Below are 24,969 nucleotides of genomic sequence, written 5' to 3'. Positions count from 1 at the left end.
AAATTATTATTACTGACCTGTTTTCACAGATGGGGAACTGAAGCTCAGAGAAGTACTTTTAGTAAGTTATAAAACAGAGTTTAAATCCTGATCTGATTCCAAAAGTTAATGTTGAATCTGACAATTTCAAAATCGCTGTCATGTCTTGTTCTTACACTTGCTTTGCCTCTTAGAATCATGTTTTTTTTTTTTTTTTTTTTTGCCTTCAAGGGTGCCTGGAGATTATTTTCTTGATAGGATAGGTTGGGTAAAAGAAATTGCCATACATAGGCCTCTAGTATTGTGATCATAGAGTGTTAGGGATTGGAGAAGGGTTGTAACTCTGTGATGAGATCTCAGACTGTGAACTTCACTAGTGTTTCTCTGATATTTATTGTGAGAACCTAGCTGAGCTCCAGGGAATAAATCCCACAAAACTATGATTGGTCTCCACTGTAGTTCTAACTCCTACTAGCATTGTCCACATCGAGTCTCCAACAATTTACAGTTCAGGTTTTCCTACCCCACCACTGGCTTCCATGGTGGTAACCTGTTAGGAGCAGGGTGGTTCTTGCTTCTTCAAGCTATGACCAGCCCCATTCACCTTTCTGTCTCTCCTTTCTTGGGGTCTGTATTACTCCTTGTGTCCTCACCACTTTTGGGGATTTTGGAATTATTGTTGCCTCAGTCTGTTCAGCCTTTTACTCGTTAGGATGGAGTGCCAACTGCTGAGCTCCTTACATGCAAACTGAACAGTACTACTTTGATAGCCAAAAATGGAAACATGCTTTTCTAGGAAGAGGTAAAACAAGAGTAAACAAGAAAGAAAGCCAAAATACGTATTTCAGAAAAATGAATATAAAAACTGAGTGAGGCATATAGCCCCTGAATGAGCATTTTATGGAACACTTGAAAGGCAGATTGAGGCAGAGGGTTTGAGGGCTTAAAGTTAGGTTACCAACTTTTATTTTTGCATTGTATTGTTGAAAAAGCGGAGCTTCCCTGATGGCTCAGTGGGTAAAGAATCCACTTGCAATGCAGGAAACACAGAAGATGCAGGTTTGATCATTGGGTCGGGGGGATCCCACTGAGGAGGAGATGGCAACCCAATCCAGTATTCATGCCTGGAAAATCCCATCGTAACTTTCTATCAGGGAAGGAAAAAAGTAGAAGATGCTCAGAATATTTTGACCAAGCCGCAATGTGCATGTAAAAGATGGGTTAGATAAGTAAAGCTGCAAGCCCTTTATGGCAGTCAAGTAATGGCATTATGACAAATGACTACAGTAGGGCTGAACAAAACTGAATGGATGAAAGAAAAAAATGTATATAGTAGCTGATACTGGCTATGAAGTTCAACTGAACAAAATTAGAGAAATCAAAAGGAAAGCTCCTTAGGCCAGATGATGGGACACATTTTTAGACATGATGCATTTTCTATCTCATGGTGTTTGGTCAGCAGACCACTGGGAATGTTGTTAATAGCTGGTGAATAGCAAGATCAGGATTGGCCACAGAACTAGAAAAGGCCAGTTTTCATTCCAATCCCAAAGAAAGACGATGCCAAAGAATGCTCAAACTACTGCACAATTGCACTCATCTCACACGCTAGTAAAGTGATGCTCAAAATTCTCCAAGCCAGACTTCAACAGTATGTGAACCATGAACGTATGTTCAAGATGGATAGAAAAGGTGGAGGAACCACAGATCAAATTGCCAACATCTGTTGGATGATCAAAAAAGCAAGAGAGTTCCACAAAAACATCTATGTCTGCTTTATTGACTATGCCTGGGTGTTCTTTGGAAGGAATGATGCTAAAGCTGAAACTCCAATACTTTGGCCACTTGATGTGAAGAGCTGACTCATTTGAAAAGACCCTGATGCTGGGAAAGATTGAAGACGGGAGGAGAAGGGGATGACAGAGGATGAAATGGTTGGATGGCATCACCGATTCAATGGACATGAGTTTGAGTAAACTCTGAGAGTTGGTGATGGACAAGGAGGCCTGGTGTGCTGCAGTCCATGGGGTCGCAAAGAGTTGGACGCTACTGAACTGAACTGACCTGACCTGAACTGATGATGTTTGAAGCCAGGGAGTGAATGGCAAGTCTGATAGAGAAGTTAGAAAACATTAAGGCTAAAGAGTTAATCCTGACAAAGAAGAAAGAACCAACATTATGACAACAGGAGACAAACAATAGTGATAGGGTTCAAGATATCAAGACAGGAGGGTTTCAAATAAGAGCTGGATTGCGAAGTCATTGGATTTGAATGTGTGCAATTTTCTTACATAATGTTTAAGACGAGCACATTGCAAAAGCTAGTTTGCATGGGGATCATGGTGCAGAAGGTATAAAACATTGTTTCTAAAGGACTGGTCAAGAGAGAAAGAAGAGGAAGGAATCACCAGTTAAAGAATACAGCTCTCACAGTCTACTTTCAAGGTCTGAGAGTCAGGTCATATTTATAAAATAATATACTACTATATTATATTATATGCTGCATTGTATTTTTATATCTCTGGTTATATCTATAACCTCAGAATTAAGGCTGTGTATCTGAGTTCTTCCCTTTTTTTTTCAATTAAGAGTTGCCAGCTATATGTAAATTTTATTGACTGATCCATAAAAACTGTTCTTTGATGCTGTTTTTAATTAGTTAACCATTATCCTGTCTTCTAAGTCTTTAATGCATACTTTTATCAATTTCCCCTCTATTTTTCTTAGTTTTATATTATTATTTTTGCTAGCTTTTAGAGTTTAATACTGAGTTCATTTATTTTTATTATTTCTTGCATTATAATAAAAGCATTGAAGAATACAAATTTTTGCTCTAAGTACAGAATGCTGTATGTAGCACTGGCATTATCTTCTATTTCTTTTTTTTTTTTTTTAATTTTATTTTATTTTTAAACTTTACATAACTGTATTAGATTTGCCAAATATCAAAATGAATCTTCTATTTCTTAATGACTGTAATTGTGGTTTTGACTCAACATTTTGAAGACAGTTACTGTTTAACTTCTAAGTGGTTACATTTATGTTTATGAGTTTATGTCCAGTTTTACTAGAAATTTTCATCAGAAGATATGATCTAGACAAGATTATTTTGTTTTACTTTAATTTTTTAAAGAATTTCTTTTTGGCCCATTTCAAAATACATTTTCTCTGAGGTCTAGAATTTGTCAATGTATCATTTGTCTAACCATTTTTTCTTCTCATTGTTTACTTTGTTACCTATAGAAGTACATGGCAGGTTATTTTTTCATTGAAACCTGGGGGATTTGGATCCAGATTATTGTGACTGTATTTTTTGTTTTACAGTAAATGTCACTTTAAACTATTTTTGTTAATTGTCCCCAGTTTTATAACCAATTTACTCCAATTTTGTTAGATTTCTCACATTTCAATGATCATGGTCACATCTTTAAGATTATGATTCCTTCTCTGGACTTTTCAAGTTTCCTTTACTTTTTAGCTTGCTGCTGCTACTGCTGCTAAGTCACTTTAGTTGTGTCCGACTCTGTGCGACCCCATAGATGCCAGCCCACCAGGCTCCCCAGTCCCTGGGATTCTCCAGGCAAGAACACTGGAGTGGGTTGCCATTTCCTTCTCCAATGCATGAAAGTGAAAAGTGAAAGTGAAGTCGCTTAGTCGTGTCCGACTCTTAGCGACCCCATGGACTGCAGCCCACCAGGCTCCTCAGTCCCTGGGATTTTCCAGGCAAGAGTACTGGAGTGGGTTGCCATTGCCTTCTCCAACTTTTTAGCTTATTGGATTGTAAACGCAAACAATTTTTTTTCCAATGAAGTCTTTTTAAAGTATTATATTTTCTCTGGGATGGCATATCTATGAAAAATTTCCTCTAATCCTCAAATGTGAAAGAAAACTTGTCAGGTTATTAATTATGTGATCATAAGAGTTTCTTTTAAAAATATTATGCTCTTTTTATTCTGCATTTGCGTTGTGGGAATCTTTGAGACTATCATTTTTATTTTCTGTTCGACATTTTTTTTTTTAATCTTGCTTGATTTGTATTGGACTTTTCTTTAATCTTCTACCTTCCATCAAAAATTCTTATGTTTTATCAGTCCCTTCTGTTAATTTTGCACATCAATCCATTCAGTACGTTTCTCTATAGTTGCTGCTGCTAAGTCGCTTCAGTCGTGTCCGACTCTGTGCGACCCCGTAGACGACAGCCCACGAGGCTCCCGTCCCTGGGATTCTCCAGGCAAGAACAATGGAGTGGGTTGCCATTTCCTTCTCCAATGCATGAAAGTGAAAAGTGAAAGTGAAGTCGCTCAGTCGTGTCCGACTCTTAGCGACCCCATGGACTGCAGCCCACCAGGCTCCTCCATCCATGGGATTTTCCAGGCAAGAGTACTGGAGTGGGTTGCCATTTCCTTCTCCAAAGGATTTTCCTGACCTAGTGATAGAACCCACATCTGCAAAGGCAGGTGGATTCTTTACCACTGAGCTACTTGGGAAGCCCTTCTTTCCTTATACCTTTGATTGTATTTTCCATAACAATTGTTTTTGTTTCTCTAGAAATGTTATTTGTCTGTAATTTTTCTCAAAGTATCCTTTTTCTTTTCCTGCCTTATTTTCTATTATTGTTTCTACCTCTGCATTTTTCCCCCAATGATTAAGAAGCTTTGCAGGTTGATCTGTAGACAAGAACATGATTTTTTTGCAGACTCTCACCTTCCCTTGAATGTTTTCTGTGTGGAGTTTCAGTGGGCATTTCATTCTTAGCTCTCTTGCGCTTCTCTAATTCTTATTCATCTTCCTTTATAACTGTACTTGTTAAGTTTTTTCAACTTGTTCTTATTTAAAATGTTTACTAAATTTATTTGTCTATATGTTTATAAGAAGTTCGTTGGTGTCACAAGGCTCATTTGAAAATGACAGCCCGTGATATATCTGCTCTCAGATGACCAAATGCACCTACATTCAACTCCATATTTCTTAATGTGTTTTAATCTGTATTTCTAAGTAATTTGCTTGTACTTACTTTCTACTTCTTTTTTTTCTGCTAAGTCAGTTTATATTAATTTCTCACTATGGAATATGAGGAATTATCTCCTTTATATCTGTCTTCCTCTGCCATTTATACTTCCTGTCCTGTCATCCTCTGCTATAATTATATCATAATTTTCATTTTCATGTACCTAATAATCATCATTTACAAAACTGTTTGGTTGCTTAGTGTTTTGTTTTGCTTTTTACATACTTAAAGCCAACTCACTTCCAAACTTTGCAACAGAAGACATCTGGTTAACTATATTTGTATTCTTAGAGATATCTCTCCAGCTTCTTCAATTTAGATTGTTATAACTTTAAAATAAAGGCAAAGCTTACATCTCAGTGTCCTCTTTTACAATAATTCAGAGGTTTTCTTTCAGTTTCTTTTGTACCTATGATCCAGTTTCCCCTCTTCCTTCATTAATTCTTTTACTTAGGTACAACATATTAACTGATAGCCTCCTAAGACTGAAAATTGAAGATACATTTTTTTGGAGAACCTGCATTTATAAAAGTGTCTTCATTTTAATATTATGCTTACACTGCAGATTACCAAAGTCTAGGTTGGAAATCATTATACTTTAGAATTTGAAGGCACTGTTTCATTGTTCCCTGGCTCTTGGGGTATTCTGATTGTCATTCTTTGTAATATTTTTTTTGGCACCAGAATCTTTTGCGATCTCCAATTTGTCTTCTTTATTCTGAAATCTCATCAGGATATACCCTAATATGTATATAATTTGTATTTATTGTACTGGACACTCAGTAGGTCCTTTTATTCTGAAGTATCTTTTTCTTTGCTTCTAGGAAATTTTTTGGTTTAATAATTCCAATGTTTCATTTTCTTTTTCTGGAATTATTATTTAAATCCTTGACTGATCCTTTCATTTTCTCCTGATTTTCTTTTCTATGTCTCTTAAAATTCATTAATTTTTGGCTGCAGTGAGTCACCGTTGCTTTGTGCGGGGGCTGAGATAGTGAAGGATAGGGAAGCATGGTATGCTGCAGTTCACGGAGTTGCGAAGTGCTGGACGTGACTTAGCAACTGAACAACAGCTCTTCATTGCAGTGAGTGGGCTTCTCAGTGTGGTGGCTTCTCTTGCTGCAGAGCATAGGCTCTAGGCATGTAGGCTTCAGTAGTTTTGGCTCAGGGGCTCAGTTGCCTGTGGCATGTGGAATCCTCCTGGACCAAGGGTCGAATCCATGTCCCCTGCATTGGCAGGCAGACTCCCATCTACTGCGCCACCGGGGAAGTCCTTCTATGTCTCTTTAATCTACTTTCTGGGATATTGCTTCAACTTTACCTTCTAATTCTTCTATTGATTTCTGTTTCTGAAATTATAATTCAGATTATAATTAATTCAGTTATCTAGAATTATAATTATGAATAGAATTAATGTAATTAAGTATATTATTATAAAGATTTATAATTTATGAGTTATTTTATTCTCTATGTATGTTCCTTTTCCACAGAATATTCTTATTTATGGATGCAATTTAAAAAGCTCAGTCTTATGGACTCTGTGGGAGAGGGAGAGGGTGGGGAGATTTGGGAGAATGGCATTGAAACATGTATAATATCATGTATGAAACGAGTCGCCAGCCCAGGTTCAATGCACGATACTGGATGCTTGGGGCTGGTGCACTGGGACGACCCAAAGGGAGGGTATGGGAAGGGAGGAGGGAGGAGGGTTCAGGATGGGGAACACATGTATACCTGTGGTGGATTCATTTTGATATTTGGCAAAACTAATACAATATTGTAAAGTTTAAAAATAAAATAAAATAATAAAAAAAAGAAACTAAAAAAAATAAAAAAATAAAAAGCTCTCTGAAGGTATTAATAATCTTTAATGTTTTTCTCTCCAGGTATAGCCTTTATGTACTTAAATTTCCTTTTCCCCCTCTTTGTTTAATGCAATGCCTAGTGTTCATAGTAGAAATTGTCTTCATGCCCCATGACCCTGGGATTCCATTCACATCTAAGAGTGTAGGGAAAGTCTGGTCAATAGCTCTCTGCACGTGAGTGTGTTTGATGACAGTGTATGTCCCTGGGAAGTCATCCCACGTCACACTGTTTAGATCTTTTCTTCTAGGCTGATGGATCTAACTAAAAGTCTCCCAAAGATGAGTCTTCAAATCCTCTACTTAGAGGTTGTAAGCGAGGCCAGTGGTACTCTGTGAGCCTGACAGGGTAACAGAATGGAAAAATTCACAATTCAGCATTTACATTTTTACTTATCACAACTGATGTCATTGTGGTACCCTGATTCCAAATGTTCCAGGTGTCCTGCCTCTAGTTTTACCTTTTCCAGAGAGTAAATCTTATAGTCTTTTTTTTTTTTTTTTTGAGTCAGGTGTGACCCAGCTTCAATAACACCGAATATTTGATCACATAATTTTAGCATTGAATTCAAGTCCCTTCTAAATTTCCAAGATATTTGTGTGTTCAAACCTTGCTTCATTCATTTTTATATTCCTAGTACCTACCTTGTTGATTATACTGCTATTGAAATTTATGTTTTCAAATAAATAAATAAATAAATAACTTCTTCATAACTGAAGGACATTCTTAGCTATATAGGACTTCCCTGGTGGTTCAGACAGTTAAGAATCTTCCTGTGTTTAAATTCTGGTTAGAAGATCCCCTGGAGAAAGGAATGTATACCCATTCCAGTATTCTTGCTTGGAGAATTCCATGGACAGCTACAGTCCATTGGGTTGCAAAGTCGGACATAACACTTACACTTTCACTTAGCTAGATATGGCTGATTAAAAATGTTTCTCTTCTGACATCAGAGAGCTCATTTTCTTATATTGTTGTCTTAGTTCTGATATAATATTTGTCACTTCTGTTTCAGAATAAACATGTCAATATCATGTGGGTTTTTCCCTGTAAGTTTCTGACAATTCAGTTTTTATATCTGCATTTGTTCAAAGTTGCACATTCTAAGCAACAGTCTTAACATTGTGTCTCAATACCATTTATCCTATGAACTGAAGCATAAAAACAAACAGTTCTGGAAAATATTTGAGTGTCTTCCTGAGTTATATTTGCTGCTGGCTGCGGTCTCCTCTTGTATCATTCAATTTCTCATTTGTCTCTGTTCTTTTTTGTCTGGTCACTTTGCTCCTGCTGATCCAAGGGAACTTTTCTTAATCTCTCTCAATCTTTCTATTCTGCAATCAGTAGGAAGTCTTTAGCCTCTAGGTTTGGGGCTAAAAAGCCACATCAGGTTCTCACCATTTTTCCCAAAGTCATTTACTTTTATGACATGTCTCGGTTGTGATAACTCTATTTCTTCCTGGCTGCAGCAGCCTTTTTTGCTGGTATTTAGCAGTTTCCCGCCTGTCTCTGTGTGGGTAGTGTAAAGAGTCTGCAGTCCTTAGAAATTCAGTATAGAAGTGAGATTTTTTAAACTGGGTGTCTTCTCTTTTTATTTCAAATAAAGTATCTTAGTTTGCGTTTATTCATTTGGGATTAATTTATAAACGCCTTTCAGGCAGGAGGAGTGCCATTCAGGATTACTGTGAATAAAGCATGCTAAATTGATAGTTTCCTTTATGATGTTCTTAAATGGAATGTAATAGCTAGAAGAATGTTAGTTGGAGACAGGGTTTCACTGTAATAACTTTGAGGGTGAAGGAACCCCTAGGATGAAGTGTACTCAAACCATGAAGCAAATGTTTTTTAATTTTATCTAAGGTTTTTATATTGGATCTGGTGTGGAAAAAATCCTTTAGGCAAATTATCACCAGATTCTTTTGATTCTTCTTTCTATTCTTCTTTCCATCCCCAATAAACTGATTTGCCCTGATCTCATTCACTCTTCTGCTCTTGTCTAGGGCCTCTCCTATCTGGGGCCACATCCCTTTTATCTGGACTTTTACGTCAAATGTGTTATGCCTGCTCCAGTATCTCCTCATCTCTCTACTCTGGATCTTCAGTCAGTTTTAATTTTTTTCTACCATCTATCATGTCATGCACTGCCCTGGGGAGCCATCAGGTACAGACAATAAAATGCTATGATTGGGTGTATGACGTCATACCCCCTCCATCATTTAGTAACTATGTGATGTGGGGCAAGTCACCTACTGTTCTGTGATCCCTTAAACCAAATGGGTTGCTATTGTAAGCATTTAATGTTCTGTGCTTAGGACAGTTCCGACACATAGTATACCCTCAATAAATGTTAGCTGTTATCATCATTATCACTCTTTATGTTCTGTTTGCTTAGCAATATAAAGTAGCTTTCCCCTGGAAATAATTCATTCTAAACCTCATTGTCTAGCTTCTCACATTCTGAAAGCATTCACTTCCTATAAATTTCCACAGATTGAGTTAAATATACTTTGAGTGATAGGGGCTAAGATTGAAATAGACAAGTGTTTTGCACCTAACGTCTATTACATTGTTCAAAATATCTCAAAATGCTTTATAAAGAATTGTTTTAGTTTTTTGTGCATTTATAAATCAACTTAGTGTAGGAAAAATAAGAAATGTGAATAATTTAAAAGAATATCCTGAGTCAAAAAGATTGCTCTTAGGGAATATTACCCCAGGCTGATTTTCTTATTATTTACTTATTAGCAATGAAGGATCTGCTTAACTGAATTTAGTCATCATAAAATATAGGCACAATGTCTATAATGTAGCTATTCATATATGATCTTTATATCATATTTTAAGACTTAAAATTAAAAATATGAAAGCTTTTAAATTATATTCAAAAAAGATCTAGCATGTCAAATCATCTTTAGTGATTGAAATAGTAATTTTATAGTAAACATTCACATGAATTAACCTTAAATGGAAAAGTGAAAGTCACTCAGTTCAGTTCAGGTCAGTTGCTCAGTCGTGTCTGACTCTTTGCAACTCCATGAACCGCAGCACGCCAGGGCTCCCTGTCCATCACCAACTCCCGGAGTCCACCCAAACCCATGTCCATTGAGTCGGTGATGCCATCCAACCATCTCATCCTCTGTTGTCCCCTTCTCCTCCTGCCCTCAATCTTTCCCAGCATCAGGGTCTTTTCCAATGAGTCAGTTCTTCGCATCAGGTGGCCAAAGTATTGGAGTTTCAGCTTCAACATCAGTCCTTCCAATGAACACCCAGGCCTGATCTCCTTTAGGATGGATTGGTTGGATCTCCTTGCATTCCAAGGTACTCTCAAGAGTCTTCTCCAATACCACAGTTCAAAAGCATCAATTCTTTGACACTCAGCTTTCTTTACAGTCCAACTCTCACATCCATACATGACCACCCAGTCGTGTCCAACTCTTTGCAACCCCATGGACTACAGTCCATGGAATTTTCCAGGCCAGAATACTGGAGTGGATAGCCTTTCCCTTCTCCAGGGGATCTTCCCAACCCAGGGCTCAAACCCAGGTCTCCAACACTGCAGGCAGATTCTTTACCAGCTGAGCTACAAGAGAAGCCCAAGAATACTGGAGTGGGTAGCCTATCCCTTCTCCAGGGGATCTTCCTGACCCAGGAATCAAACCAGGGTCTCCTCCACTTCAGGTGCATTTTTTTTTTTACCAACTGAGCTATCAGGGAAGCCCTTAAATAGAAAGCGTTTATATAAAAAAAATTTTGGTTGTTTAGAATATAATCATAAACATAAACATAATAATACAAGTTATAACAATGTCTTTAGAGTTAAAATGACTACTCTTCATAGCATTCAAATTATGATTTTTATCATAAACTTAAAATTAAGGGAAAAGATTACCCAGTTTCAGTACTGTGGCTACAAATACCCCATGCTCCCTAGATATTTGCATATGTAGTATGTTGGGGTGAAATGCTATCATAGGGTTAGTGCATCCCATTCAATGAAAGTATTGTAGGTGTGACTTCCTTACTGGTCCTCCAAAATAGTCATTCCACAACACTCATCCCAACATCCTCCCTGGCAGATGCCACCCTCTTCATCTTCAGAGTCAAGGGCAGGAGGCACTGGCCTAGGTGCTTTTCTCTGCACAGAGCTGGGGTGAGTCACGGCATCTCCTGTGGCAATTACCAGGAACTGACATTAAGAGCCGAGATTATGGGAAAATAAAAGCATGAAATAGCAGATCTGGATGCAATCCAAAGACCGTGGTTTGGTCTGTTGCAGCTGACATAGATTTTTAACAGAACAGCTATGTTTACTAATAGGTGGAGAGTGGTTACCTTCTTTCCAATGCTGCCTCAGTCCTAAACCAAGACATATGAAGAGTTTCAGACTGCCCTTTACATTTTGTGTTTACCAACCATTTTCATAGATATCAGCTTGTTAGATCTTTCCAACATCCCTCTAAGGTGCATCCCGATAAGATCAGAGTACAGAGTGTCCCCCAAATTGGCTTCTCTGAAGGTATGGATGAAACAGTAAGAGGCCACACAGATTTAGGAAGAGTAAGTTTGTTACCATCCTACTTAAAACCCCAAATAGAGAGTCCTTATATATTTGGAGTAGTGATAGATGTGTTTACCACACATTCTAATCATTAATCAATTTATGTCTTTTTTTTTTCAAATATTGAATGCCTACTGAATCCTAGGTCTTAATACAGATAATGGGAGGTAAAAATATTTGTCCTTGAGATTCTCTGCTCTCTGTCTGGTGGGGAAATGAACACGTAAACAGATAGTCCCAATATAATGTCAAAGAGTTATAAAAAAATGCTGCTGCTGCTGCTGCTGCTAAGTTGCTTCAGTCGTGTCCGACTCTGTGTGACCCCATAGACAGCAGCCCACCGGGCTCCTCCATCCATGGGATTTTCCAGGCAAGAGTGCTGGAGTGGGGTGCCATTGCCTTCAATACATAATGGTATATAATGAAATCCAGGGAAGGAGTATACCCACCTGAGTGGTATAGGGTCTTTTGAGAAGATTTCACAGAAAAGTTAACTTTTTTTTTTCTTTTTGTCATGAAGGTAACCAAGGACTCTCAATTTTCAAATCGTATGCTCATGAAATCTGTCTTTGGGCGCCACTGAGCACTTCCTCATTTCTGAAAATAATCTGTTGGGTTTCTTGGACCTTGGACTGGATTCTTCCCTGGTTTCCATATGGCCATGTTTTTCCATCCTCTTCTACTAATCTTACTGAGTCTGCTCTTTACATTTTGCTCTTTCCATGCCTCCATTTGTGCCATCTTCCTTTCACACATTCCATTGTTTCTGTGGGTGAGAATTTGCTAATACATATTCATGGTCTCAACTGCCTTGCATATGACTGTGCCTTGAAAATCTTTGCCTCAGGCAATCCTGACTCATGAGCACAGCTGATGTGTTCAGCTTCCTGGCTTGGAAGCCTCCCTGGGACTTTGGGTAAAGGACACCATCACCTGTTCACTTGTTCTTCCAGTCCTCCTTCATTCATTCAGCAAATATTTATGAATGTTCACTGGAGGTTAGTCACCGCGTTAGGCTTTGGATCACAATGGTGGAAAAACAGAATAGGCTCTTCCTCTCCTGAGAAAAATAAATTTAACTTGGTGCTTAGCAAAGTGTGGTTCACTAATTACATGACAGAATCACTGAAAGAAGAAGGGCTTCTTTTAAAAATGCCAAGTTGAGGTTCCTTCCCAGGCCTGTTAAACTGTAGTCTCTAAGAACTGCTTCCCAGTGAGATATAGTTTGAGTAAAGCCTTTAAGTGATTCTAAGGAACATAATGTAAAATTTATAAAACCATTTATTGAAGTAAAAAGAAAAACAAATGCAGACTTGCTTACTGTAAAAGTGCCATTGAAGAAGATTACAAGGTGTTGTGTGATGTACAATAGGTGAGTAAGGAGGGTTGGTACATAATTACCTGGGAGTTAAGCAGGGGTGAGATCATGAGCCTGGCCATGTAGTTGGTGGTTGATCAGAAATAAGGCTGAAGTAAGTGAAATGCTAAGGATGACTCTAAAACACAAGGCCGGATGCCATTGTTTGGTTCTTCTGTTTCCTTCTTGCCACTCTTATTTCTATTTTTTTCCCACTATATCTTAAACCTATCCCATTTTCTTCATAATTACTGATTCTAACAGTTCATAGGCTCTTATCTTGCCTAGAATTATGACATTATTCCCTTAATTTTTATTCTTGCTTGTATCATCCTTTCTCCTGATCTGTCACCACACTGATATCATATATATATATATATGTATAAAATGTATATTTTATTTTATATGAGATCACACATTTGGTTAAAATTCTTTAATCATGCTCTTGGGCCATGAGGATAGTCTGAGAAACCTGGTGCTGCTTACAAAGTCCTTCCTGCTCACTGCTGCTCTTTGGATTCCTCTTGTCATCACTTTCAGCTGGAATTTGGCAAAAGCCTCAGCTTGACAGGTGATTGACCATATCTAGCCTTGGATTTTTTCCATCTTCTCTCTATACTGCACAGTGATCCTTCTATGCAATAAAGCTCATCATCTTTGCCCCTTCAGTTCAGTTGCTCAGTCGTGTCCGACTCTTTGTGACCCCATGGACTGCAACAGGTCAAGCCTCCCTCTCTATCACCAACTCCCAGAGGTTACTCAAACTCATGTCCATTGAGGCGATGATGCCATCCAACCATTTCATCCTCTGTCATCCCCTTCTCCTCCCGCCTTCAATCTTTCCCAGCATCAGGGTCTTTTCAGATGAGTCAGTTCTTCACATCAGGTGGCCAAAGTATTGGAGTTTCAACTTCAGCATCAGTCCTTCCAATGAATATTCAGGACTGATTTCCTTTAAGATGGACTGGCTGGATCTCCTTGCAGTCCAAGGGACTCTCAAGAGTCTTCTCCAACACCACAGTTCAAAAGCATCAATTCTTCAGCACTCAGCTTTCTCTGTAGTCCAAATCTCACATCTATACATGACTACTGGAAAAACCGTAGCTTTGACTAGATGGACTTTTGTTGGCAAAGTAATGTCTCTGCTTTTTAATAAGCTGCTTAGGTTGGTCACAACTTTTCTTCCAAGAAGCAAGCATCTTTTAATTTCATGGCTGCAGTCACTATCTGCGTGATTTTGGAACCCCCCAAAAAAATCTCTCAGTGTAAATTAAGTAGGGTGACAATACACAGCCTTGACATACTCCTTTCCTGATTTGGAACCAGTCTGTTGTTCCATGTCCAGTTTTAACTGTTGCTTCTTGACCAGCATACAGATTTCTCAGGAAGCGGGTCAGGTGGGTCTGGTATTCCCATGTCTTGAAGAATTTTCCACCATTTGTTGTGATCCACACAGTCAAAAGCTTTGGCATAGTCAATAAAGCAGAAGTAGATGTTTTTCTGGAACTGTCTTGCTTTTATGATCATCCAGCGGATGTTGACAATTTGATCTCTGGTTCCTCTGCCTTTTCTAAATCCAGCTTGAATATCTGGATGTTCACAGTTCATGTACTGTTAAAGCTTGGCTTGGAGAATTTTGAGCACTAGTTTGCTAACGTGTAAGATGAGTGCTATTGTGCAGTAGTTTGAGCATTCTTTGCCATTGCCTTTCTTTGGGATTGGATCATGAAAACTGACCTTTTCTCGTCCTGTGGCCACTGCTGAGTTTTCCAAATTTGCTGGCATATTGAGTGCAGCACTTTCACAGCATCATCTTTTAGGATTTGAAATAGCTCAAGTAGAATTCCATCACCTCCCCTACCTTTGTTCATAGTGATGCTTGCTGAGGCCCACTTGACTTTGCATTCCAGGATGTCTGGCTCTAGGTGAGTGATCACACCATTGTGATTATCTGGATCATGAAGATCTTTTTTGCACAGTTCTTCTGTGTATTCTTGCCATGTCTTCTTAATATCTTCTGCTTCTGTTAGGTCCCTACCATTTCTGTCATTTATTGTGTCCATCTTTGCATGAAATGTTCCCTTGGTATCTCTAATTTTCTTGAAGAGATCTCTAGTCTTTCTCATTCTATTGTTTTCTTCTATTTTTTTACATTGATCACCAAGGAAGGCTTTCTATTCTCTCCTTTCTATTCTTTGGAACCCTGCATTCAAATGGGTATATCTTTCCTTTTCCCCTTTGCCTTTCGCTTCTCTTCTTTTCATGGCTATTATTAAGGTTTCCTCAGACAATCTTTTTGCCTCTTTGCATTTCTTTTTCTCTGTCCCTTCAGAGGATCCCAACTTTCACTTTCAGCATAACATCCAAACTCATCTCAGCGGCTTGTAAGTTTCTTTTAAAATGATCTTGCCTTTCCTCTCTTCCTTAGCCTGCCTCTTGCCACTCCATCCAGTGTTTTAATCTGTATTTTTGCTATTTGTTTTATCTTTAGTTTCTCCAATTTGTTATGGCTTCTCATCCCTGAATTTTAATCTTTTTTTTTTTTTTTGGCTTGATGCCTTTTTGGGATTCCTGTTCCTGGTGGTTTATCTCCTATAGAGCCTTCAGGCTGCTGTCCACACATCCCCAAAACCCAGGCTGAGTGCCCTGCTGAGTCCTCTGCTAGCAGCACCACTGCCTCCCTGCTTTTCTTTCTCAGGGAGTCTAATACTGGCTCTCTGCTTATCTCTTTCCCCACCGGCACTGACTCGGAGGCCAGGGACCACGTCTTGGTCACTGTTGAATTCTCACGTTGAGTCTTGTGTCTCAAAACAGAGTGGGTATGCAATATGTTTTTTTATACAGCAAATGAAGTACTGAATGTTAATTCTTCCTGACTGTATCTACATAGTTTGCATATTTAAAAAATAACAGCTTTATTGAGATAATTCAAATACCATAAAGTTTGCCCTTTTTAAAGTACATAATTCAGTGGTTTTTAGTATAGTCACAGAGTCATGTTATCCATTGCCACTAATTTTAGACTATTTTCATCACTTCCCAAGAAATCCTCTCTATTCCGTTCTCTCCTTAACTCCTGGCAGTCAAAAATCTACTGGCTGTATATGCCTTTGCTTATTCTGGATAGTACATATAAATTAAAATTACACACTGGTCTTTTTGTCTGATTTCTTTCACTTAGCATATTTTGAAGGTTCATTTATTTCATAGTATATATTATTAGTTTGCTTCTTTTTATTTATTTTTAATATTTGAATAGATAAAGCACATTTCTTTAATGGAATTGGATTTTTTCTGCTTTTTGCTATAATGACTAATGCTGTTATGAAATTCATGTATAAATTTTTGTGTGAGCATATGTCTCCAGTTTTCTTAGACTGAAATGATTTAGGAGTGGAATTGCTAGGTCATATGGCAATTCTATGTTTAATTTTTCAAGGAAGTGCCAAACTGCTGTCCAAAATAGCTGCACCATTTTACATTGCAACCAATAATATAAAGAGTTTTAATTTCTCCATATCTTCAATAAAACTGGATTCTGTCTGTATTTTTTATTATGACCATCCTAGTGGGTACTATGGTTTTGTTTTGCATTTCTCTGATGACTAATGATGTTAAACATCTTTTCTTGCGCTTATTAACCACTCATATCTCTTTTTTTTTGAGAAATGTCTCTTCATTTCTTTTACTTATTTTTTAATTGGATTGCATGCTTTTTTAACAGTTTAATTATAAGAGTTTTAAAATATATATTCTGATATGAGTTCCTTATCAGATATATGAGTTAGAAATATTTTTGCCCACTCTGTGGGTTGTTTTTTCACTCTCCTAATGGCATCTGTTGAATTATGAAAGTATTTAAGATTGATGAAGTCTGATTTATTTATTTTAACTTTGTTGCTTATTCTTTTGGTGACATGTCTTGTGCCAGAACCATTGTTGAAAAGACTATTTTTTCTCCATTGAATTTTCTTGTCAGCTTTGTAAAAAAATCAATTGACCTTATATGTAATAGATTATTTCTGAACTCTCAATTTTCTTTCATTGGTTAGTCTTTCTTTGTGCCAGTATCATGCTGCTTGATTACTGTAGCTTTGTAGGAAGTTTTAAAATCAAGAAGTGTAAATTCCCCAACTTCGCTCTTTTAAGATCATTTTGTCTATTCTTGGTCCCTTATATTCCCCTATGAATTTTAGGATCAGTTAATCAATTTCTTCAAAGAAGTCAGAAGAGATTTTAATAAAGATTATGTCTAATCTGTTGATTAGTTTTGTGAGTATTTCCATCTTGGCAATGTTCAGTCTTCTGATCCATGAACTTCAGATTGCTTTTCATTTATTTCTTTAACTTTCTTAAAATGATATTTTGTAGCTTTAAGTTAAAAATATTACACTTTAATAGTTAAGTTTATTCCTAAGTATTTTATTTTTAATGCTATTGTAAGTAAAATTTTAATTAATTTAAAATTGTCTTTTTAAATAGGAGGAGTGTTTACATTTTTAGAGGTTATGTAGACCTGTAACATCACACAAAACTGTGACTTCAATCTGGGGATCATACATACATACTAGATTTGCAAAGGACACTAAACCCACTTACCACTTTGAATAGAAGTAGAAAGCATTGCATGACCCAAAAGAAAGGATGAATATTAAGGAAGCAATATATATTTATATATAAACATTTATAAATATGAATGTATAAAGTAATATATTGATAAACTTTATTTTGACCTGCATTAGCAAAACCATATGCTTCACAAAATATGTAACCAAATTCTGACATTTTAAATACTGATTTTAAATACTCATCCTGTAAAGTTTAAAAATAAAATAAAATTAAATTAAAAATAAATAAATAAATACTCATCCTAATTAAATACACTTATTAAACCTATTGGTTATATGAAAATTAACACGTAAACCTTTGAGAAAATGTCCAGTTTCACTGGAAATGATTGCATTATGCTGTTACATAAGTCAGATGAAGAACTGGGTATTTGAATACTGGAGTGGCAAAGTAGTCATCAAAATAATTATTAATACTATGCTTATTTATAGAGCAAGAAAAAAGAGCTAATTAAGAATGGTATGACTAGATATCAATTATCTTTGTGTTATATTTAAAATTTCCCCACATGAATAATAATCATAATGTTGAAGATACAACTTAATATGTGGGGAAAAAACCCTGTAATAGAGGTATTAAATTGAGTGAGAATTTTGTAGTGCATACTGAAAATGATTAATTACAGTGGGGCCTTTAATTGGGAAATATTTTTGTAGCCCTTTTATCAGGAGTTATTAGAACTACACAGAAGAAAATTATTTTATAAAAAATAATGTCTTTAATTTATGTTTGGGAAGATTAAAGATTAAAAAAATGTAGGCACACTCAGAAAGTTTTGGTTTTGTGGTTATTGGTGCCTTCGTCTGCATTAATAACAGAATTTGACAGCAGAAGCTGGTTGATAGCTCATATTCTATAAAATGAACTGGATTGGGGCCTACAGAATGAATCACTGTTGGTGAACATTGTCAAGACAGGAATGGGCTATGGTTTTATCTCTGGAAGGTCTATCAATATAACTATCATCCGTTTGTTAGAACACATGTTTTAGACACAAATATCCTAATATCAGAATAATGCCAAAGGAGAGGAAGACCTATTTTAAAATATTTTTACTCATTATGAAAGATGCTATAATTTGTTAATATAGAAAAGCAAGAGGGCTGAATGATCTTTGTGTTTTATAGTATAGTTGTGAAAAATAAGAAGTTTAATTTCTATTAATACTACTAATCTCAATTAGTATTATTTTTAATTTGGTATCATATCTAAAATAAATTTTGTCTCAAATACTAATGTATTTACAAGTACCTGACTCAAGTGTTTGCTATTGGTTCCTCTTTGGGGTGGATATTAATTGGTTCCCAGACTTCAACTATGGTATCAAAACACAGTACAGTTCAGTTCAGTTCAGTCGCTCAGTCATGTCCGACTCTTTCCGACCCCATGAATCGCAGCACGCCAGGCCTCCCTGTCCATCACCAACTCCCGGAGTTCACTCAGACTCACGTCTATCGAGTCAGTCATGCCATCCAGCCATCTCATCCTCTGTCGTCCCCTTCTCCTCCTGCCCCCAATACCTCCCAGCATCAGAGTCTTTTCCAATGAGTCAACTTTTCGCATGAGGTGGCCAAAGTACTGGAGTTTCAGCTTTAGCATCATTCCTTCCAAAGAAATCCCAGGGCTGATCTCCTTCAGAATGGACTGGTTGGATCTCCTTGCAGTCCAAAGGACTCTCAAGAGTCTTCTCCAACATCACAGTTCAAAAGCATCAATTCTTTGGTGCTCAGCCTTCTTCACAGTTCAACTCTCACATCCATACATGACCACAGGAAAAACCATAGCTTTGACCAGACGGACCTTTGCTGGCAAAGTAATGTCTCTGCTTTTGAATATGCTATCCAGGTTGGTCATAACTTTTCTTCCAAGGAGTAAGCGTCTTTTAATTTCATGGCTGCAGTCACCATCTGCAGTGATTTTGGAGCCCCCCAAAATAAAGTCTGACACTGTTTCCACTGTTTCCCCATCTATTTCCCATTAAGTGATGGGACTTGATGCCATGATGTTAGTTTTCTGAATGTTGAGCTTTAAGCCAACTTTTTCACTCTCCACTTTCACCTTCATGAAGAGGCTTTTGAGTTCCTCTTCACTTTCTGCCATAAGGGTGGTGTCATCTGCATATCTAGTTATACATAATAGATTTCTTGATGAAATACAGTCATGTATTTTTAACATGTTTACTGAATCATACATAGTTTTCTCCATTATATCATGAAATGTCACACATATTTCATGACTACATTGTTTTTTACTTAAAGAAAATTTACAGTTTTTAAAAGATGTGGTATTTTCATTATCTTATAACTTTAATTTTTATTTATGAAAACATTTTTTCACTAGTTGAGTATTCAAAAAATTGATCAAGAAAAATGTAATGCTTAGCTTATAATGATGAATATTTATCTTCTGTAATGAGGCCTATCTGATTGAGTGTATTTCTTTGTTAATAAGTCATTTCCTTCTAGAAAATAAAGTGCTTTGTGAATTAAAGAATCAGACATGTGGTTAGACAAGTTGACCTTTAAGGTCTCCACCAAATTTGAAGTTTAATGTGTCTGAGAATTTTTTTTTTAGTGTCATTTTCTTCAACAGTAATATTATAAATCTACAGAAGCCCCAAACAAAATGCAATTTTGATTTTACAATAATTAGCTTTGAAACATAACCTTCACAAAACATATTTTATTATCTTTTAAGAGTCCATTAGGGTATAAAATCAATATTTTAGCCACTCAGTGGAGCATTTCATTTTTCTCAATATTTTTGAGAGAAGCCGCTTTCAATTTAACTTTTTTCTTGCCTAATGGAATCTTATACATAAATAAAATAACTTCTCTAAATCATTAAAAGCTAATAGAAAATTAACAGGGTTATGATAGATTGCTTTTCCTTTGTGGTGAACAGACAAGGTAGAACTAATAATCTTGAGTGCCCTTAGGACACATGAAGTACCATCTACTTTCTCAGTGGAGGATATTTGAAATAAAACATGCATGAATTCTCCACTTCACCTGAGGTGGGTTTGATGGCCCTCTGCAAATGTTGAGCTTAGAGGCTATACTTCTCTGCCCTCCACTATTCACACCACATTCAAGAAAGGAAAGCATCCTTAAGCAGTAGATATGTTTATGAAAACAGTCTCAGTCACATAGTTCCCAAAGGGGAGGCAGTCTTAAGGGTGATGATAGAATGCTGTTGACAGTGGACAGCTTGGGGGGCATATTTTGGTAAAAGATAGTTAGTTGTCACTACCTTCTCAGTAGATTCTCAATAGACTGCTATACTGGTGGTGTTCACAGGATGGGTAAGAAAGCTTAGCTTGAGTTGCATTAGTTTTCCATTGCTGTATAATAACTCCATGTTTAGCAGCTTAAGACAAGAAAACACTTACTAGCTCACACAGTTCCTGTAGAGTGGAAATTCAGAAGAAGCTTAGTGGCTTTTTCTGGCTCAGGGTCTCTCATGAGTTTGTGGTCAAGGTGTCAGCTGGACCTGCAGTCATCCGAAGGCTTGCCTGGGGCCAGAGAATTCACTTTCTGGGTGACACCCTCACATGCATGGCAAGTGGGTGCTGGTTGTCGGAGAACTTAACTCTCAGGATAGTTTAATTATTTCCCTGAAGTGAGCAATCCAAGAGAGAACAAGACACAGGCCAAAATGTCACTGATGACCTAACCTCAGAAACCACATGCCCTCATTTCTGGAATATATTATTGTTTACACAAATCAGCCAGTTTAAAGTGGGAGAGAACTCCATGAGTGCATGATTCCAGGAGGTAAAGTTATTGGGGGGCATCTTGGAGCCAGGCTATCACAGGATATGGTGATTTTTCTTTTAACTTGTTATAGAGCTGGTCTTGGAAAAATAGTTTTTCATTTTGTTTTGTTTTAAACATTCCTTCAGCTCTTATCTCTGTGCCTCTTTGAGCAATCCTTTATTTCCAGATCTCAGCACTTTCGAGTTGGCTCCTTCTACCTCAGGGGTACCCCTCACATTGTTCCTTCCTCACAAATTCAATAAATATTTGAGGATGAATTGAGTGTCCATCATTGTTTGTCCACATCAATGAGCAAAATCACTCTGTTCATAGAGCTTACCTTTTATATAGAAGCTGCTTGTCATAATAAATTGTTGATCCATAATTTCTGTTTTTTTTTCCTATAGCATTTGTGAGATTTGATGCTATTTCCAGGTAGATGATGTCAGAATTGACTTATAGGAGAAACAGCTAGTGCTCCAGAATTTCTTTGTGGTTTAGGAAACCCCTTTTGCCCTGTCCCCCACATTGGAATTGGGTCCAGAACGTTTAGTAAAGTGATTTAAGGTAAGGGGTCAATGACTGGCAAAATTCCTTTAAAATAACACTTTTGTTTTAATAGAGGTATTCTATGGTCTAATTCAAAAAAGTGAGATGGAACCCTAAGGCCTTGACACAGAAATCCTACTAGGGGATCTCACTCATTTGTATCAATTTCACTGCTTTAAGCCTACTTTTGTTCAATGGAAACATCATCATCAAGCTGTCTCACTCAGCATGGTCTTTTCCCCAATGTGAAAATGCAAGGCTGAGGGGCATAAGTGAATCTGAATGTTAAACAGAGGCAAAACCGTTCATATAGTTTGTCACTATGGACACATGAGGAGTGTCAGAGATTAAAGTAGCTAGTTTTGCCATTTCCTTTCAAAATTGACACAGTGAGATTTGAATTTCCCCAAATATGGTAGAAAGACTTGATTCATTGTTTATATGTGTATTTATATCCTAGCCAGTATTTCAGGGCATTTATATCTGAGTTTAGCTCTAACAGGTTTCTTTCCATGGGACTTTTCTTTTTTTTTTTTTTTCCATTTTAAAGCTGTTTGGATCAATGCATCTTTCTCCAAATGTCAGATTGGTCAAAATCAAGGAGGTAAATGGAAAGTAATGGCACTCATCAAGTTGATGATGTGAATGATTTATTGGCCCCAATCATTTAATACTTTCATAAAGTCAGGGAAAGAAACTCTGGGCTCTTATTATGGTAAACTGTCCTGTCAGCATTCAGTGATTTATTACAAACCTGTGGCTAGGATTAGGATATTATAAATGGGGGGAAAATGGAAGGCTCATTAATATTTTATACCCACAGGTGGAAGACATGCAGTGGGCCAATAGAGAGCACACTCACCCGGCGTCGGTCTGCAGCCTGCCCTGTAAGCCCGGTGAGAGGAAGAAGACGGTGAAAGGAGTCCCTTGCTGCTGGCACTGCGAGCGCTGTGAAGGTTACAACTACCAGGTAGATGAGCTGTCCTGTGAACTCTGCCCTTTGGATCAGAGACCCAACGTCAACCGCACAGGCTGCCAGCTAATCCCCATCATCAAACTCGAGTGGCATTCTCCCTGGGCGGTGGTGCCTGTGTTCGTTGCCATCTTGGGAATCATCGCCACCACCTTTGTGATCGTGACCTTTGTCCGCTATAACGACACGCCTATCGTGAGGGCTTCGGGCCGCGAACTTAGTTACGTGCTCCTCACGGGGATTTTTCTCTGTTATTCAATCACCTTTTTGATGATTGCAGCACCAGATACCATCATCTGCTCCTTCCGGCGGATCTTCCTAGGACTCGGCATGTGTTTCAGCTACGCAGCGCTCCTGACCAAAACAAACCGAATCCACCGAATATTTGAGCAGGGGAAGAAATCTGTCACAGCACCTAAGTTTATCAGTCCTGCATCCCAGCTGGTGATCACCTTCAGCCTGATCTCCATCCAGCTCCTGGGAGTGTGTGTCTGGTTTGTTGTGGACCCACCACACATCATCATAGACTATGGAGAACAGAGGACTCTAGATCCGGAGAACGCCAGGGGAGTGCTCAAGTGCGACATCTCTGATCTCTCGCTCATTTGTTCACTGGGCTACAGTATTCTCTTGATGGTTACTTGTACTGTCTATGCCATTAAAACAAGAGGAGTTCCAGAGACTTTCAATGAAGCCAAACCTATTGGATTTACCATGTATACCACCTGCATCATTTGGTTAGCTTTTATCCCCATCTTTTTTGGTACAGCCCAGTCAGCAGAAAAGGTAAGAAATGCATTTGCCAATTGTTTTCCTGGATTTAATTTCTTTCTTTAGGATGTTTCCCCTTCTTTCTCATTGGCTCACTTATATTCTTCCAAGAATCCCGGTGTGTTATATATATGCAAGGTCGCTTTGCTCTGAATATTTGTAGACTGAAGCTGATTTTCCATGAAAAACATTTTAATGTGTTTTTCTTGGTGAGGTTGAAGATTGACAGAGCTCACATCACTTTCTTGGTTCTTTCTTCCAGCTCTGTTATCAACTAACATAGATGTTATTTTCCAAATGTTAAAAGAGGAAAGGAGAAAGGGCAGACATGATTCAGAGGAGTGAGCTATGCCAGAGGTATCTCAATGCATGACAAATGCCTCCTTTTCTGGTTCTAATGTGACTCTGAAAGAAAGCTATTTCTTAATAATCATGATGGTTTTAATCATAGAAGCAAACTTCAACAATACAAAGAATTAAATGGCTTAGTTCAATCTGAACCATCTTACTATGTCTCTTTAGTTTCCATTCTTATCATTTTTCCATATGTAGAGGATGGTGGGGAGGGTTTAAGAAGCAATGGATAATTATATAATACAGTTTATATTTTTTTAGAAGTTGAAGATCATTTGAATTTCCCCAAATCATTTTATTTTGTTACTAATCTTCCATAAACTTCTCCATATAAAACACTGCATGTAAAGAATATCTGTGTTTGAAAGGAAATACGTGCTGAACTGGATGTGTATGTATCTATGTATAGAAAAGAAGAGGATTAATGTTAACCATGAATTCAAGGTTCGGGTGGTGTGCCGGAGACAGACAGCTTATAAAACAAAGGCAAATGCTACAGTTCTAAAGGGATAGCTCTTCAGCCTGAATTGTATACGAGAAAGTTCTTTCTTGGTGTAAAGATGTAAAGATTGTTCCATTCTTCATCATTAGAAGTCATGAGGAAGTCAAAACATCTGGGGTGGGGTTGGGAGTGGCGATTTTATTCCCTGGGTTCTAACATTCCAAGTAAGGTCCTGCATAACTCTTAAAATTTCAACTAATTCAGAGGAAAAATACTCAACAAGGGCATGGAGAGCTCATTAGTATGAGCATTCATCCCTTACTCAATCAATGTGGTCTTCAACTTTGAAAGATAAAAAAACGTACTTCAGCAAATGCGCCAGTGAATAGAGCAACTTTGCCGTGGGTTCCAGACCGGTGACCTTTCTTGACTTGACTGATCTGATGGAAGTCCTTGAGAGTGGCAAGAAAGTAAAGTAAGACAGTTTGGGGCTCTAAACCTAACAACTAGAAAACATTATATTTTGGCATATGCAGATGGGAATCTATTAGGATCAAACTTGTAAATTTTACTTAGAAAGAAATTTCTGTCTCTGAAAGTTTATTAGATCTGTTTGGACATGGTTAGTTGGACTAGTTGGGAAAAACATTTTTCAGGGTCTGGAAATGTCCACATTATGTGAATTATTAATAACATCAATTTAAGTGGTACTTGTATTTGTGTTTGAA

At 37.5% G+C, this 24,969-nt stretch overlaps 1 protein-coding gene across 1 annotated transcript in view; it reads left to right on the top strand.

Annotated features, from left to right (window-relative positions):
- GRM8 (glutamate metabotropic receptor 8) overlaps positions 1-24,969 on the top strand; it is an 857,461-nt gene that overhangs the window by 720,176 nt on the left and 112,316 nt on the right. The window contains exon 8 of the mRNA XM_055590836.1: positions 22,525-23,460. Coding sequence (XP_055446811.1) covers positions 22,525-23,460 — 936 coding nt within the window. The remainder of the gene's footprint in view (positions 1-22,524; positions 23,461-24,969) is intronic.

This window comes from Bubalus kerabau, chromosome 8 (genome assembly GCF_029407905.1).
Source record: "Bubalus kerabau isolate K-KA32 ecotype Philippines breed swamp buffalo chromosome 8, PCC_UOA_SB_1v2, whole genome shotgun sequence".
NCBI lineage: Eukaryota > Metazoa > Chordata > Mammalia > Artiodactyla > Bovidae > Bubalus > Bubalus kerabau.
The sequence above is the reverse complement of the archived record's forward strand: the minus strand, read 5'-3'. Positions and strand labels throughout refer to the sequence as shown.